Source organism: Pseudopodoces humilis, chromosome 2 (assembly GCF_049639895.1).
Source record: "Pseudopodoces humilis isolate 2021_Gansu_Grassland_sample_001 chromosome 2, ASM4963989v1, whole genome shotgun sequence".
In the NCBI taxonomy this organism is placed as follows: domain Eukaryota; kingdom Metazoa; phylum Chordata; class Aves; order Passeriformes; family Paridae; genus Pseudopodoces; species Pseudopodoces humilis.
In genome coordinates, this window is record NC_142201.1 from 110,040,019 (window position 1) to 110,057,297 (window position 17,279).

A 17,279-nucleotide genomic window follows, 5' to 3' on the forward strand; every position below is an offset into this window, starting at 1 on the left:
TGGTGCAGTGTAAGGGAGGGAGAAGCAAGTCTGAGCTACAAAGGAAGAATCCATAAATAGTGGCCAGGGCTGTCAGGATGTTGTTTGGAAAGCAAATCTGTACCCAGGAAGGGTTCAGGGAGGAGAACAGCAGCAGTGGGAGAGTTCCAGACCCATGCAGTCCCTGGAGCCAGACATGCTGCATCCCAGGATGCTGGGGAAGCTGACACCTTTTTGAGGCTGTTCTCTCACCTTTGGAAGGTCACAGCACAGGAAGTCCACAGCAACGGGAGGCAAATACTGCACCCGTCTGTCAAAAGGGTGATCTAGGGCTGCTCAGTTCCACTGCACCCTTTGGAAAAATCATGGAGCAGGTCCTCTTGGAATGTGTTTTTGGGTACACGGGGGATTGGAAAGAGTCAGCATGGATATGCCAATGCTAAATCATGCCTGACCAGCCTGTTTGTTTTTTGTGATAAATTTGTGAATAAAGAAAGTTGAACATAACTAAACAGTAGTTTACTATTTGCTATGTAAAGGATAAAGTAGGAATTTACTTTTCTAACTGGTCATATATTTTCTCCCTCCTTCCTGCCTTTTGAGGGAAGCGGTTATTGAAGTTTGGTATACATACATTAACTCTTTGGAATTAGTTAAGTTTTACTAGCTTAATTTATCTTCCCTCCAAAATCATTATTGCTGGTTTAGTTTTGCATAAGGTTGTGGCTATACTACAGGTAACTCTTATAGTTATTCCTGCTTCAAAAGACATACAAGACAGTCAGGAAATTAATTCAGTCACAGGAAAACCCTGGAATAAGGAATGAGCTTGAATATGTGTATTTGTGTATTTCTGGCTGATGGAGTAGAACAAATTGGTTGAGGAAAAAACACATAAAGCATTCTGATAAATGCACTACTTCCAAGGTATTTTTTAAAAGGTAAAAAATAAGCAGCCCTGAATTGTCTCAGCCATATATCTCCATGTGCTACCACTTAGTTTATTTCTCATCACAGAACTGAGCTTATCATTGCAGAACTTTAAGTGTTTTAAATGTTGTCAAGTTGGACTCTCTTGTTTTTCCTCTGCTAGTTCTTATGGAATCTGCTTACAGAGAATTAAATTCACGTGTTTGGGGGATCATGTAAACTACTTTGTATTTTGTGGCTCTGTATTTTTGTGTATTTTTCTTTAGACAACTTTGTGCACTTGCTTACTGCTAATCTGTATTTTCCTTCATGCCTAAAATGACCACTGTGCAAGTGTTACTTGAAGAATAATAATTGATAATTTTCAAGTCCTTTTGCTGGACTTTGCAGTTAAGATCTTTGAGAATCCAGACTGTTATCCCTCAACAGAAGCCCTCTTCAGCCAGAGGGTTTTGGTGGAGGAAACAGGTTGTGCTGACTAATGTCTGTAACATTTATAAAATAAGTAGCTTTTGTTTCACAGTAGAAATGTGTTACAATGGTAATTAGATAAATCACACTGTACTTGCTTGTTACAATGAGACTGGAATACATACCAGCTCTGCTTCTGAGCTGTGCACTTCATTTTTTATCTGCCTTCAGCTTCTCCGTGCAATGTTCTTTTTTAGGCATCCATTTTTGCAATGTTTTGTCATGCATCATGAGAAAAGGTCCTCAGAATGTCTTGCATTTCAGGTTGTCCATTGCCAGAGATATTTGTGTATTCTTTCTAAAGAACTCCTATCACTGGTCTTTGCAGTTGTTATTATTACAGATGAGTAATTGTACTTTAAGTATTATGTAAAACAAAGGCAGCCAGAAAGCAAGCCAAAATTACAGTTCTGGTAGGGTGATTTTCATAGTTTAAAATCTAGAAAATGCTGGTCATGTGTAGGAGGATGGCTGGTTCTTCTTTGAAGTGAAATTTTAGATTTTTATTACACTAACTGTTTGGGGGGTAAAGGGTATGTGGGAGGCATTGCTGTAAGTTTCTGAAACTTCCAAAGTTGAAGATGCAATAAGGAGTTTTGAAAGGATAAAAATTTTACTGCAAATGTATCTTTAAAAAAAAAAAAAAAGCCAAAAAATCCCCAAAAGCTGTTAATTAGTTTTAATACCCTTTGATAGTCCTTGGGAATGGACAGTCCATTCTTTTCCAAAGATACCAGTGGTAGGAGTTCCCTCCACATGCTTCTGATTAAATTTTTACAATTTTGAATAAAAAGTTATTTTTCCTTCTCCCTTCCCTCCCCCTTTTTTTTTTTAAATTAAGGATGTACTTGCCATGCACATGCTCTCACATTGTCATTTTTTTCAGAAGCAGCAGGAGCAATGGACTATTTCTGACTTGCCCATGCAATAATCAGAAGGAAAGGGTAATGTAATGAAAGTTAGGAACTCTGGGAGCTAGAACTCAGAAATTCAGGAGTCTGACAGTAAATAGGCTAGTAGAGTGTTTCTAGTTCTTATCAGCTGTCCATCTAAATTCTTACCTTACCTGTGACATTCTTATGCATTGTTGTCCCAAACAGGAGATTCATTGGTCATCAATGATTTTTTCCATATCTTTATTTATATGTGCATGTATAATATATACAAAGAACACATTTAATAAAATGTCTTTAAAAATCATCTTGCTTCAACCTCCATAAAAACAGTTTCTGTGTTGGACAATGGTGAAAGCTGTGACATTTGCATGACTCAGTTAACAAGACCACCCTTCCTTGATGAAATGCAGCTGGTGACCTTGAAACCTTTTGTACATCTGGGGATACATCAGCAGCTCCGTTCCTATGTTCTCCAAATAGACCTGACTGGTTTCTTTTTTCAGAAAGTTGGAAGTCTGGAAGACTGGTTATTTTTGGATGACTGGGTGCAGCAGTGCTCCACATGCATTTTCTGCTGTGAGAGTGTGTGTTAGTGCTCACTGTACAGCCAACACTTCTTTCCAGGGAAGCAAGAATGTTCTCCCAGAACTTGAAGGCAGAGCCTTTGGCTTTCATTTCATAATTCAACTTCTTGAAGTAAGAAAGAGGGATTGATTTCTTTTCTTGCAGTGATGTTGTGCCTCAGCAATCCTGGAGATGGCAGTGGCTTCTTCATTCATGCATTCTCCACATCCTCCCTTATGCTCTCATTCCTTGGTGGTGGCATCTGCCTGGAGGGTTCATTTCTGTCTTCTTGCACCCTAAAACATTGTTCAGGAGTAGAGATGTTAATCAAAACCATCAAATCAGATGGTTAACATCATCATGGTTAACATGATGGTTAACAACATCATATGTTAATCAAACCAGAAACCTCACTGAAGAGATTTTGCCTTGGGATGCTTTTAAACTGCTTTAAGCTCATCTAGAACTGTACCCAACTGAGGTCCAGATATTCAGTCTTGCTGGTGATGCAAGAGGTTTTTCTCATAGCATGTGTGCTAATTCATATCCAAGGTTTGAATCATTTGGTTCTACCCAGAGACACAAAGGTGTCTGGGACTCCATGAGGAGAGCTGGGAGCCACTGGGGTGGACACTGAAAGGAGAAAGCAGTGCATGCTTTCCCAGATTTCTTTCCTCCCCAGCTTTCCACTCCATCTGCTGATGCTGGAGGGAAAAGGAGAACCCTTCATCTGTTCCATTCACTGCTATAGGGAGAGGTACTCACGTCATCTCATAGTCGGTGTTCTTCTCTTTCCGGCAGCAGCAGCAATAGACAATGATCCCAATCACCACAATGGCAGCAACAACTCCCCCAATGATGCCAGCATACAGGGCTATGTTCATGGATGCTGCGTGGGAAGGGAGGAGGTAGCAGGGGGAATGATGGCAAATGGGATCAGCACAATCACTGCACCTCAAACCCCCCACCAGCTCCAGACTGAGTGGAAACCATGTTTGTTTGACTACAGCAACTGGAAATAGTTCTGTACTGGGTAGCACAGGAGTGTGAGCTACTGACAGGGAGGAGCTCTTGCATCTGAACAACTGTTCTTCTTTGTCTGTATAAAGTTTAGTTTCAGACACCACAAATTCAGCGCTGTCTGAATCTACAGAGCTTTTTTTGTCATTTTTGAACTAACCCAATGAGTTGGTGAGGGCTCTACCAGCATGTAAACCAGTGGAGAGGGTCTCTCTTAAAGGTGTGCAGAAACCAGATGATACACTTCAGTGTTTTGACTCTGAGCTAAGCTATCCTCTCCGTTACTTCTCTTCCCCGAGGCAGCCCCATCTCTTACGTGGCATGATGCTGACTGTCATGTTGCAAAATTCCGCTCCCACGGTATTTGTTGAAGTGCAGATGTAAAAGCCAGAGGTGTCTGCTGAGACGTTCTTCAGGGTTAGTTGTTGCCCTGTTGTGAAACACAAATCAGGCCAAAAAAGAAAAGAATTAAAGCAGGGAAGGAAGTGGCAACAGCAGCCCTCCAGTTCCAGCCCAGGGTGGTTGGAGCGATGAGAGGTTATTAAAGTTGATGGATTGCTCTGTCTTGATCAGGAGCTGCCATGCTCATCCCTACCTTTTAGAGTGATTTGTGGGAGGATAAACAGAAGTTTGCTGTTTTGATTACAGGGAACATGTGATATTTGAACATTCCTTTTAGAAAGAAGATTGTAGGTGGAGGGGAGAGAAGTGTCTGTGCTTAGAGAAAGCTTTTTTTTTTGGTATTGGATTTTGAGAAATGTCAGATGTGCAAACCAGGACCTGGCTCTGAGAAATGGCCATCTTGATGAATTAGCTTGTTAAACAAGAGAAAGCTCCTCAATCCTGCAACTCTTAGGGTTCCAGATATTAATTATTTAGCAGTGAGGGGAAAAGTTTTCTAGTCTGGGAGAGGCCAAACAGGCTGTGTAAATAAATGAGAGAGAAGAACTGCAGTGGCACAATTGCAGTGATGCTGATGTTTTCTGTCCAGCCTCACATGGCTCAGAATCACAGGTTGAAGCTTAGCTCTGTCTGCTCAGGCAGTCTGGTTGTTACATCTCCAGCTGATATGGGTAGATGTAGTCCATGCTTTTTGCTTGTGACAGAAGTCCAGCTTCCTGCTCTGATAGCAAAATACTGAAGACTTTGTAATGACACTCCTGTTTTCCTGCGATCTCATTTTTATGTTTAGGATTTGCTGGCACCTAGTGCCAGCTAGTAGAAGAGCATGCAAATTGAGAAATTACAGACCATATACTTGCTTGATTTTTAATTTTTATTTTCTTTTAGTCTCTACGTATTCCTGGTGTTAACTTGTCTCCCCACCCTTTTTTTTTTGTGTGTGTGGGAGATGTGTGTGTGATCTTTATAGCTCTCAAAGTCTCAGTCTAGAAGTGGAATTTAAATCCTCCTAATAAATCAAAATAATTGAGTGAAATGGGAAAAAATGTGGGTCAGGTACTGTCAGCTCTGGAGTGTCTCCTGACTGGGTTCTGCACACTTTGCAGCAGTGGGACTTGCTCAGCACCGAAGGCAATTGCGTGTAGTGACAGCAGGGCACCCAGCCAGCCTGGGGCACCAGGGGACAGTCGGCACATTGCTTGGCATTGAAAGCAGAAACGAGGTGGGAGCAAGCCAGCAGAGACTCCTGTCCCGGGGAAGAACAGGGTGAGAGCAGAAGCTGCTGCTGTAACAGTTCCCGCTGTGCTCAGGGCTGTGCGTGATGCGCTGGCACCACTTAGTGGCCAGTGAAATGAATGAAGTTCCTGGCCCTGGTGATACTTCGTCCTTTGCATATTTTATGCAAAAATCGGCTCCTGAATGTAGACTATCCTGTGGAGTCTCAATCTTTAGTTTACTTCCCTTAAACCAGGAAGGGTAGGTACAAACATTTAGTTTCCCCGAAGCCAGGGAAAAACAAAGTTGTTTAATGAAATTAATCTGAGTTCTCTGTCACTGATACACTTAAAAGAGCATTAAACACTCATTCCTGTATAAATAGTTCTGTCAAAGTCCTGTTGTCGGAATTCACTCCTTTTTCCTTCCATATTCTGACTTAAAATGAAAGCAAATAAAATATTAGGGACTGTGTGTCAGTCCTAAAGAACCAGAAGCCTACTTCGTGCTCCAAGCAGGAGTGCTGTAACTTTCTCATACGCCCTTCCTCTAGGTGAGGGGTCCTCTCTGGAAGAAAGCTTCTGGAGCCAACTTTTGTTTCCTTCTGTTTAGAAAGAGATCTGCTCTTTGTCAAGCAAGCTGGGATGTAAAGACAGAAACCTCAATGTTGTTCCTCATGTTATGCCTTACCCCCAGCAATTGAGAAATAATTATTTCTGGCTGCTCCCAGAGCTTTCTCACCAGGGGAGAGCTGAAGCTAAATTCTGACCATTCTTACTTCAGGTAAGAGTCCTTTCTCCCTGCTGTGTTACTCATGAGCACATCTTGTATCAAAAGGACAACTTTTCAAAATCCTGTTCAGAGAACATCCTAGAATAAGCCTTAAGAATGTTTTTGTATTTGCATTTTAAAATCTTTCCAGCCCTCGACTGCAGAGACATCAATGCCTTCGTGTCTTTGGATTTCCCATACCTTTTGTGTGTGGTAGCGCACGGGGCTGATTTTGCACATCGAAGCTTTTCCAGCTGTATGTGGGCGTTGGGGAGCCCTCGTGAGAAACACAAGTTAGGTTGATTGTCTGTCCATATTCTGGTGTCCCCAGAATCTTGCACTCAGGCTTGGATGGTGCAACTGAGGGAAGAAAAAAGCAACCGTATTAATCAGAAGCAGTTTCATGTTTCAGCCCATCTGCATCTGTGGTTTTTATTCTTGCAGGCAGAGGCTGGTCTTGCATCTGTCACATCCTTAAAGGAGCTTGAAGTGAATTTGGATCTAATTTGTTTCTCCCTTTTTGGATATGGGAAGCCAAGGAATGAATTGCAATATGCTTTTTGGGATATATCTAATAGTGTGAGGTGACCTGTCTTTTGATAACTATATGACAGGCCACAGGGGGGGATGAGGAAAGCCCTGTAATGCTGCCTGGATTATTAGGAAAGCGAGCTGTACAACTCCAAAGGCTATCTTCTACAGCCGGGTGTCTGAGGGAATTGCCTGCTCTAGGCATCTCAGCATCCTTCCACAGGAGTAGGAAAAGACCAAAGGTGAATTAGGGATGACAACTTTTTTTTTTTTTTTTTTTTGGCTTTTAGAAAATCTGTTGTTTAAACTAATGTGGACATTAGAGGAAGGGCAGGTGTGTCTAACAGGGGTGTGGCATTGCCTGTGGCACCTCACCGAGGACTTGGAGATCCAGGCGTACGGACTTTGGGGACTCATCGTTCCGGAGGCGGACGGCGCAGACGTAGGTCCCGTTGTCCTCCATGGTCACAGCACTCAGGGTGATGCTGATGTCCCCACTGTCAACATCACCAATGAACTGGATGCGATGGTCGTAGCCCTCCGCATAGCGCACGAACCCATCGAAATACCGTGAAATAATATCAGACTGGCGGAGACAGAGGGGACAGGATCAATCTCGGTTTCTCCTGTGTGAGTCTGCCACCTAACTCGATGAATCAGCCCACTCTGAAAGAGCAGCTTGGGAAAGAGGACCTTAAAATGCACCAGTTTGAGAAAACGCCAACAAAAACATAGAAATTCAAAAGGATCTCTGATCTCTGTTTCTGTCTGGAATCCCCTTCTCACACCTCATCTGAAATCAGAGACAACTGATTTCTTTTGCTGGGGCTTATCCACTTTTCCTCATCATGAGGAGAGGACAGCATGAGACTTGTCTGAGGCCCATGTCAGTCAAATTGCCCTGTGGTTACACAAACTCTCCCAGCAAGGATCTCCAGAGAAGAAACCTTTGGCACTTCCTGCAAGGAGATCTCCAAAGGCTGCTTCCCCCCTCACTAATTCCCAATAAGTCAAGAACTTAAAAAAGTTTCTTAACGTTCAAATACTTCAAATGAATGACCTCAAGAATCTCTCCATGTACTGTTATCAACTTAAAACTTTTTATATAGTATCAAACATACTATATGTATATTAGACATATATATTTATATATATGCATATCTTTTTAGAAATTATCTGAGTGTTTTGCATGTTCATACAGTGATGTATCCTCAGTAAACAGTTGTGAGACCAGGAGAGAGGAGGAAGAGGGGTGGGGGCTTGCCTAGTGTTGTGCAATAGATTTGAGATAAATTACATCTAGACTTAGCATTTCTGTTTGCACGGCTCTGGGATTAAAAAAAGTCTGGAAGAAATCTTTTTTTTTCCAACATCCACTCCCACCCACAGCTTCCACCTCCTGTCCCTTCTTGGATGCCCTCTCATCTGTTTCTTTATGCAGCTCAGTTTACCTCGGTATAGATTTTCCTCCAGAAAACCATGTCTCCTCTGTCAATAACAACATTTGTTTTAAAATTACAGCGCAGGGTAGCATTGCTTCCTCTTGCCACTTGGATTTGCTTCGCCGGTGCTTCCACAGTGAGGGTGTGAGCAGACACCAGAACTGGAAAGAGAATAAATACCACACTCAGCAAAAATAACAATGTCTGGATCCCATGGCAGTCTCTTTGGCTTCCTTACATGCCACAGTAACCCCTCTTTCCCTGTCATCCAGGACATTCCCCACTGAGGTGATATGGGCTGGGGCTGATTGGCCTTGGGAAGCTGCTGCACAGGATGGCTTAGAGCTAAACTCTGCTCTCTGTCCCTTGCTTCCCTCGTCTTCACCTACTCATATATTGCCATGGAGTTTAGAAAGACTCTTATTTTTTTTCCTGAGCCCTCCTTCAGCGTGACTGACACCCTTTGACAGTTCAGAATGTACAGAGGGAGACAGATAAACAGATACTACAAGTGCACCAGCAGTCTCAAGGATTCAGGCTAAACTAACAAACTGATATTGTCAAATTTCAAGGATCAGGAAGACTGTCAAATAACTTGCCTCGATCCAAATCCATAGAAAAGTGACATTTTGTGCTAAGGAATCAAAACCTGTTCATGTTTTTTATCCCTGAAAACAGAAAAACCTAGAGAAGCAAAGAGTGATTGAAAGAAACAAGGAAAGAATAGCTCTTAGCTTTTTTTAAAAAATGAGTAAGGTAGTAGTCACCTTTCTCCAAGAACTCCAGCTCCTGCCTCTGGAGCACAGGAATAGCTGAGAGCTGACTAAAACAGAAACCCCTCTGTGCCCTGGGGAAGGGCACAGGGCAGGTGTTTCTTTTACACTGAATTCCCTTTGACTTGCTCTTAATTCATCATGTGTGAGCATTGCCTGGTGGGCAGGTCTTTGTTCATCTCAGAATTGAGCTGGACATTTGTGTCTGCCCTGCCATAGGTGACCTCCATGCCTGCAGGAATTCATGGTTAAAAACACCTGCTTTCTCCTAACAGTTTGTGTGGGTTCTGTGTTTGGGTTTGTTGGTTTGAGGTTTTTGTTTTGGGGTTTTTTGTTGCTTTTTTGTTTGTTTTTTCTTTTATGGCACCGTCATTTGTGGAAATCATCTGGGAAAACTGTAAATGGCAAGGAAAGAAGTGCTGCTCAGAGGTGGTCCCATGGCAAAGAGGAACCTGGTGCAGTAAGGAGGGAAGAAGAGGAGGGCTTCTCCCATGAGGGGCATGCTGCATGTAGTGGTGAAGGTTTGCTTCTGAAAGCTGAGTCACTGTTCCCTGGAGAGGATTCATCTGAAAAGTTGCCACTGAGCAAACCTTGGATCCTCATTCTGCCATATCTTTGTCCAGGTTAGATCTATAAGGAAGTGTAATGTATAAGGGAGAGGGAAAAAGATTTCTAGATTCTGCCTTGAGTTACAAACTGGTTGTGAATACTCACTTTTTGAGACAGGAAACGCACACAGCCCCGTGCACTAGGTCAGTAAATGAACGCCATGGGTAAGCTGAACGCTGCCAGATCCCTGACTAGCAGTGAACAAGTGTCCCTCAGAAAATAACACTGTTGGGACACAAAAGGTTGTGTTGTCACTGCACTAGGAACCTGGGGTGACAATTCAGGCTATTAATTACACAGGGTGCCATGGGACAGCTAGCACAGGGATCTGCTTTTAGCCTAAATTCCCATCTTTCTGCATGCCCTGCCCCACGACTGAGTTGTTCTGTGGGCTCCCACAGTTCATTAGCAAGGTGTGTTCACCTCTTCCTCTGTGACATGGCAGGGGTGACTTCTGTTCTCTTGGGGATTATTTAATTTACAACTGCTGACAGTTATGAGGAGGAAACGAGGGCAAAGTATTTCTAATGTGCTTTTATTGCCGCCACTCCCAGATCTTTACCTGCTCTGGAGTACCCAGGGCAAGGCCCATGTTTGCGTAGCCCCGAGGCACTTTCTGACTCCTATTTTCATATGCCCTCCGTATGAGAGACACCTGTGAAAGCTTTCTCCTCACTTGTTGTGACTGGATAGAGATACTTCCCTGCATTTAGGTGAAAAGGAACACTGTCTGTATTAGGAGATGGAGCAAAACCCATTTCCTGATATTTTTGTCACTCAGAAACTGGTTCCACTGAGCTGGGGCTCACTGATAGGTCATAAACAGAGCCCTGAGGCAGAGAAGAAACCACCTAACCCTAAGACTTCCTTTCCTTCTTCCAATTGAATGAGTCAAATCCTACAATAAATAAGATCTTTTTTTCCAGACATGTTTGGTGCAGAGTTGGGGAGCAGCTGAGCCCAGCACTGCCTGTGAGGCACAGCCTGTAATACACTTATTCATCTGCTGCTATCACCCTCACATGCCACTGCTTCTGGGGCTCTTCATTTGTCACCCACATCTCTTTCTGCATCCCAGAAAGAGCTTCCCTCTCTCGTGGAAGCAACAGTTTCATTCTGGGATGTCATTGACTTAGGCTGATTTCCTCCTTCCCACTTCCCACCGCATTTCACTTCATAGTCAGCATGTTTAAAAGATGTGGTTTATTCTTCAGAGATTGGGTTGGTTTTTTTTGAGGGAAAACAGAATCTATTCAAAATATGGCTGAAGGGAAGGGAAGCAAGTTCTGAAAGAACTCCAAAAAAGGAGAGAGGACAAATAGCCTACATGCTACTAGAGAGACAGAGGGACAATATCGCCTACATTTAAGCCCCAGCATTACTTTTTTGTGTGTTACCGCTTTATATGTTTATAACATTTAAAGAAATTGAGAAAGGTTTTATCTCCCTCTGCTTAACTTAGAGATTTGTACTTGTACAGAAGAAGAAGACAGTCAAAGTGACATTTCTACTTTCCTTACTCAGTAGTTAACTGAACTGAAGGGCAATTATTACAGGAATATTTTGTTTGCTGAAATAAACTGATATTCTGATCAAGCAAAAAAAACCCCAAAACTTCATTTTACATACTTCTCTCTGAAAAGTTCTCCATACTTAATTTGTATAGCATGAAAGGTGAAAATAATGAAAAAGGAGAGTGAATACCAATGGCATTGTACAAGTTACATAAAGATCATCGAGCCATGACCCAAGTCACATTTGTTGCATGTGGAGTCCATCCACTTTTTCTGATTACTTTAAACTTTGTGAATTTCTTTTTTGTGGGTCTTGCTGAAGTAAGGTTTTCAGGATTTTTAATTAAAAATCCCCAAGAAATTCCCATGTGCATTGCTTGGTCTGAGGCTTAGAATAAGGTGTAGGAACATTGATATAAGAATATGAGACTGGATAAAAAGCAGTGGAACTGAGACTTCCAAAGGAGGAAGTTCCTTTTTCAGAGATAAATATTGTACTAACAGAAGCTTATAAAGTTGTTTATGGAAAATACTTAGTGAAGAACAGCATCTTTTCCCATTTCTAACAGTTTTGGGAGATGCCTGTGTGTCTGGACATTCAGCACAGAGATGGTACATACACTTGTCAGGCCATAAACACAGAAGAACCTTCACTAAACAGAAAAGAGACATACAAAGTGTTCTGGAGTCCTTGTACTTCGTAGTGCTGTTTCCTTCCACCCAACCCTTGAGGACATAACCAAATTAGTACTCACTTGCACTGAAAATGAACAGTCCCAGTCCTTTCATTGCTGGCCCCCTTATCTCTCCTTTGTTTTACCTCAAGGTGCTCTTCCTTGTGATCTCCAGGAGGCTGGGTAGGTAATTGGCTTTCCCTGAAGGGCTGCTTTGCAGTGGCATCACAGGTTCACTTCCTCAGTCTCCTTTAAAGCGCTTGTGCCCCAGCCTGCCCCTCCTTTCTCAGCCACAATGACAAACCACATCACCAGTAGGCTTTGACATCACTTGTAAACTCCTTCCCCAGTTGTGAACTTTCTCCCACAATTCAGTGGCTTTTCCCCGTTTCTCCCAACACGCAGGTGTATGAAGCAAGGGAAGGGTGTGGTGGGCCTGGGAGTGGTGTGCAGGGCAGCTGAAATCATGCATGTGATGGCAGGCAATTAGGGCAGACTAAACCTCTTTTTTTCCTCAAATATTTATTAAGGAACAGAGTTTAAAATGTATTAAAGTGTTCCACAGTGCAGGCAGCAGCCTACATCCAGGCTTTAAGGGCCTGAAGGGCCTAATTCCATTAAGTACTGATACAAATAAGTAGTTGATGGGAATTGGGTGACTAATGGGTTATCTAAATATAAGTGAGATGCATCTCAGCCAGGTTCTTACTCTTTTATGCCCACTGTTCCACTGCCCAGTGTGTGGCTTGCACAACAGCCACAGGTACCAAGGGTACTTCTCCTTCTCTGCTGCAAAATCTGGGATCACCCGGCCCATGGTTTGCAGCACGCTGGTGATGGATCTGTCGAGGTGTGGGCACTGCACAGACAGCACTGCTCACATGCTCTAGTTGGGCACTTGGAAGTCACAAATAACTCCTGCTATAATTGACTGAAGAATAAAAGGGGGACTGACGGTAGCTGAGGCAAACATCTGACATTGCTTTCAACTGAGGGCAGTGTGTCTTCTAAACACTTCACTGCACTAGGCAGTAAGGTGTGTTTCCATGTGGGATAGTCATCTATGCTCCATTTCTAGCCATTTGAGGGACAAAGCCGCTTTTAGGGTGTGAAGGATCATTTCAGGCATCTTAGATGGGGACATCAAATTCTTAGACATCATTTTGAGATGATGTTGTATAATGCAGTGTATTATTGATGAACTTTGTTGTGGATTTTGAAGGAGGCTTCCTCAGAAGTAGTCTACACTGGATACCTGTGTTTAGTGCAGTAAAGCAGATCTGTATCTTGCTCTTGTGCTGACATCAGACTTGTGTGGTAAATCTGCCAAAAGCCACGCTGAAGAGTTGCCTTTTGTTCTATATGGCAGTTGTTCAAAATACCTCCAAGACAATGAAACTTAGGAGTGACTGGAAATCAAATCCCTCTGATAGAAAGGATTATCTATCTATACTTCTGTGCTTGATGCACAACTTCAGTTCTCTTCAGACTGTTAGCACAAAGCAAAATAAAGCATATAAAAGTACAGAAACTTTATTCTTCAGGAATCTTCCAAATGAGGACAGACAGTAGAAAAATTCATCCTGTTATGTCTCATCTTTGGCAGGCTGCAGGAGATGGCAAGGACCCTGCAAAGAGAAGGGGAGATATTTTCCAAAAGCAGCTTGTTAACTAACCTCAAAATGTTAACTGTAAATTACTTAATATGCAAACAAAGCTGGAGCAAGGTCAGTAGTCTCCTTTCTTGTCTTTGGAGTCCACAAGGATAAGGTTCCTCACAAGGATGAGTTTCTTAAATGTTTACCTCCCTTAAAGACTTAAAGATCTTTGTCACTTGATCCCACATCCTCCAGAAAGAGACATGCAGGATCTTTACTCCAGCTTCCACTTTTGATTTTGCTCCCATTTAATATTTTGAGCCTGATGAACAGAGGTAGTGACAGAAATGCTATCACTGTACACCATCTGCCCACACTTCCAGTGTTACTTCTCAGTTCTTCACATAACAGCTTCACATAACCAAAGGAAGTTAGTGAAGTGCAGAGATTATAACCAGCTTGGTCAGCTTACTGTTATCCTCTTCACAGGATCATTTATACAACCTCTCTTTCCTCTCTTCTTCCCAGTAACTTCAAAACCCACTTGACTGATTTCAGTTGAATTGGATGGACAGATGGCAATCTTAAATATGGGGATTTCCTTCAGTCTCATAAAAATCAGTAATCCCAATCAGCTGGGATAAGAGAGAAATCTAAATGGTACCTCTTAGGCATTAATACTTGTCTTCCATTCCAAGAATCTATGGTTCCACAACATGATGGGTCTCACCTTTTGTGCAGCCAGGCAGACAGGGAAATGTGGTAAAGTGAGTAGTCACAGAGACTGCTTCGTCTCATGTTGGTGTGGAAGTGATTCACTGGTGCGAGATTTTTACCCTGCCTCTATCAACCACTCTGATGCATCACAAGTAAATAAATTGGCACTGAGATGGATTATATTCTGTTGTTTTGGAGACTTGGCTAAAAGTGGTTTCCTAGCTATCATGGAGAGGGCATGCTTCAGCACCTGATACTTACATAAATCTGATATTAAGATGTTTGTTTTAGATGCTCTATATTTATAGCTTTTGTTAGTTATTTAAGCCTAGATTGGAAAAGGTAGTTAGGCACTTTTATTCTGTCACTTTTCCCTGACAGCTTTCATTGGGGGTCTCAGGAGCAGGCTGCTTTAATGTGGGCAATTTTAAGAGGTTATATATCTGTTTCTGGGTTGATTTTCTTTCCTTGTCTAGCATGAGCTGCCAAAGCTCACAAGCATTGATGCCACAGCTAAAAGAGCTGCCACAGGTACCAGCAATGCTGCCAAAGCTTTGCATATCAGCTTCTTCATCCCTCACCTGTGGGCAGTGCAAACCCTTGAAGTTTTATTTTTGCTGATGGCTGCAGCTCTGGGGAATCTTTTTTGCTGATATATAGGATTTTTAGGGGATATTATTATGTTATTTAAATAAAACTGCCACAGACAAGAAAAGCTTTAGTATGAAACCAGGGTGACTTCACTGTGTTGCCAAAAATACACACTCTGATAAGGCCTGCCTCTGAAAGCCAGTGAGGAGTATGCATAGGTAGCAGTGTGCTCACACTATAAATCTTTGTAACTCCTGCCAGTAAAGAGAAGGAGGAACATCAAGATCTCACCTTTCCCTCCTAAGAGGGCAGCACCTGTTCGTGTCAGGTTCATCTTTGAATGAATACAATAACCACCAGTGACAGGTGCCCAACCACTTACAGCTCTTTTTGCTATGTTTGCACATGAAAACAGTCATTAGCAAAGATTTCTGTCACCTCTGCTCTGTATTGTCACCTTGATCCCAAAATCTAGAACTGTGGCCAGCAGTGAGAAGGAGCTGCTAGGCTGCCTGCTCTGAGTGTTCTCCACAAGTCTGTAAGCTACAGAGTCCTGTCACCATCTGTATATCTGAAGGCTTGCAGTGGGCATGGCAGGGCCTCCACCATCCTTGGCTGCACTCGTATCCTAAAGATTCACAAACAGGATTTTCAGAAGCAGCTCAGTGATTTTAAAGCATCTGTTTTTATTGGATGCCAATCAAATGTGTATGTGCTACTGTCACCCTGAAAATTCAGCTTCTGAGCTTGCTAACATAGTTTTCTAAGGACTTTCCCAGGACAGTAACTATAAACATAGATATGTGTACATTCTTTCTGTTACACATCTTGTGATGGGCATCTTTCATGGCCAGTGCAGTGAGAAAGTGTTATCCTGACCATCCAATCCCTGGCCGTGGTAGGAAGCCTATAAATCCTGGGAGGAAAAATAAACTCTGCTCTTTCTTCACCACACCTCAACCTGTGTTCGCGTGATCTATTGATCTTCAGCGGTAACATGCTACTACAACATTTAGGTCCTTTGAAAGCTCTTCTGCAATATAAGGCAGTCTATAAGCAAATATCTTTAGATCACTTCTTGCCTCAATTAGCAGTAATTAACAAGAACGCATGGTCACTGCATTGCAGAAGCAGCTAGAAATTGCATTACCCAGAGGAGGTGTCTGCAGGGTCGACACAATTCATCCTCTTTTTGCACATGAAACTGTTAGGATCTCCTCAAGCCCATAATCAGCCATCCCTTCCTCTCCTTGCTGTGACACCCAAGATTCAGTACACCACCTTCTCTTTTCCCTGCTCGCTCACCCCTGTACCTGCATTAACACAAGTCTGGGCTGTGAGCACACCAAGGCTTGAGTGGCTGTGTCACAGCTCTTCCTTGCCATCATGTGGCATCTCCACAGACACAGCTCCCATCCCCATGTGGGGATGCATGCAGGAGTCAGGCAAGAAGGAAGGAGATGTGCAGGCCCTGCCCAGTGTGATACAGCAACAAAGGTATCTGTGGTATGAGGTAGGTGAGTTTTCTTTTCCACTTCCTTTCTAGTTTGCTTGTTTGTTTACGAAGGGAATCACCAGTGGGATGTTTTTGCATGACTCACAACTGGAGCCCCCAGTGCAGATAAACAGCACTCAGACTTTCATCTGGCTCTGTCCTGGGCCAGCCTGGCCCATGAGCTTTCCTGGGGGGATCAAGAGGTGGGAACTAGAGGCTTCTTTTATAAAAAGACATTGGAGAAGACACAGCGTGGCTCAGTCCTAGCTCTTCCAAGAACAAAAACCAGCAGAGCTTACAACCACAGAACCACAGAATCAGTTTGGTAAGAAGGGACCTTTAAAGATCATCCAGTTGAACCTCCTTGCCACAAGCAGGAACATTTTTCACCAGACCAGGTTTCTCAAAATCCCACCCAACATGACCTTGGACACTTGAGTGGTAGGGCTTTCACAACTTCTCTGGGCAATCTGTTCCAGTGCCTCACCATCATCATAACAAATTCCTTCCTTTTATTTAATCTAAATCGACCTTTTTAGTTAAAATTGATTGCCCTTAGTTCCATCATTATAGGCCCTGGTAAAATGTCTCTCTCCTTCTTTCTTATAAAATTCCCTTTAAGTACAGAAAGGCTGCAATAAGATCTCCCTAGAACTTTCTCCAGGATGAACAGACATGACTCTCTCAGCCTTTCTTCATCAGAGTGTCCCAGCCTTCTGATCTACTTTTGGCCCTCCTGTGGGCCTTCTCCAAGAGAAGTGTTTTGTGCTAGGGGCTCCAGAGCTGAATGTTGAATGAATGAACTCCAGGTGGGGTTTCACAGGAGCAGAGTAAAGCGGGACAATCCCCTCCCCTGACCTGCTGGTCACACTTCTGATGCAGCCTGGCATTTGGTTGGCTTTACAGGCTGCAGATGCAGCTGGGTCACATCCAATTGTTCACCCACCAGTACTCCTAAGTCCCTCTCCTCCAGGCTGCTCTGGATCCATTCATCCCCAGCCTATACTGGTATTGAGGACTGCCCCAACCCAGATGTAGAATCTTGCACTTGGCCCTATTGAATTTCATGAGGCTCACATGGTCCCAT

At 43.0% G+C, this 17,279-nt stretch overlaps 1 protein-coding gene across 1 annotated transcript; it reads right to left on the minus strand.

Moving 5' to 3' along the window:
- Window positions 1-2,499: 2,499 nt before the first annotated feature.
- GPA33 (glycoprotein A33) lies at window positions 2,500-12,101 on the minus strand. The gene is made up of 7 exons (XM_005524186.3): window positions 11,873-12,101; window positions 8,231-8,382; window positions 7,155-7,365; window positions 6,450-6,608; window positions 4,177-4,290; window positions 3,606-3,729; window positions 2,500-3,136 (listed from the first exon to the last, which is right to left on the minus strand). The coding sequence occupies exons 1-7, from the start codon at window positions 11,904-11,906 to the stop codon at window positions 3,052-3,054; spliced, it is 879 nt and encodes a 292-aa protein (XP_005524243.1). The 5' UTR covers window positions 11,907-12,101; the 3' UTR covers window positions 2,500-3,051.
- Between the last annotated feature and the right edge of the window lie 5,178 nt (window positions 12,102-17,279).

Bases quoted from the DNA above. Each gene is read 5' to 3' on its own strand.
- GPA33 (XM_005524186.3), bottom strand. From the start codon at position 11,906: ATGAAAGGACTGGGACTGTTCATTTTCAGTGCAA. The intron at 8,383-11,872 runs GTGAGTACTAAT...TTCTCTTTCCAG, and splicing joins ACTGTTCATTTTCAGTGCAA to TTCTGGTGTCTGCTCACACC. The intron at 6,609-7,154 runs GTGAGGTGCCAC...TTCTTCCCTCAG, and splicing joins CCTGGATCTCCAAGTCCTCG to TTGCACCATCCAAGCCTGAG.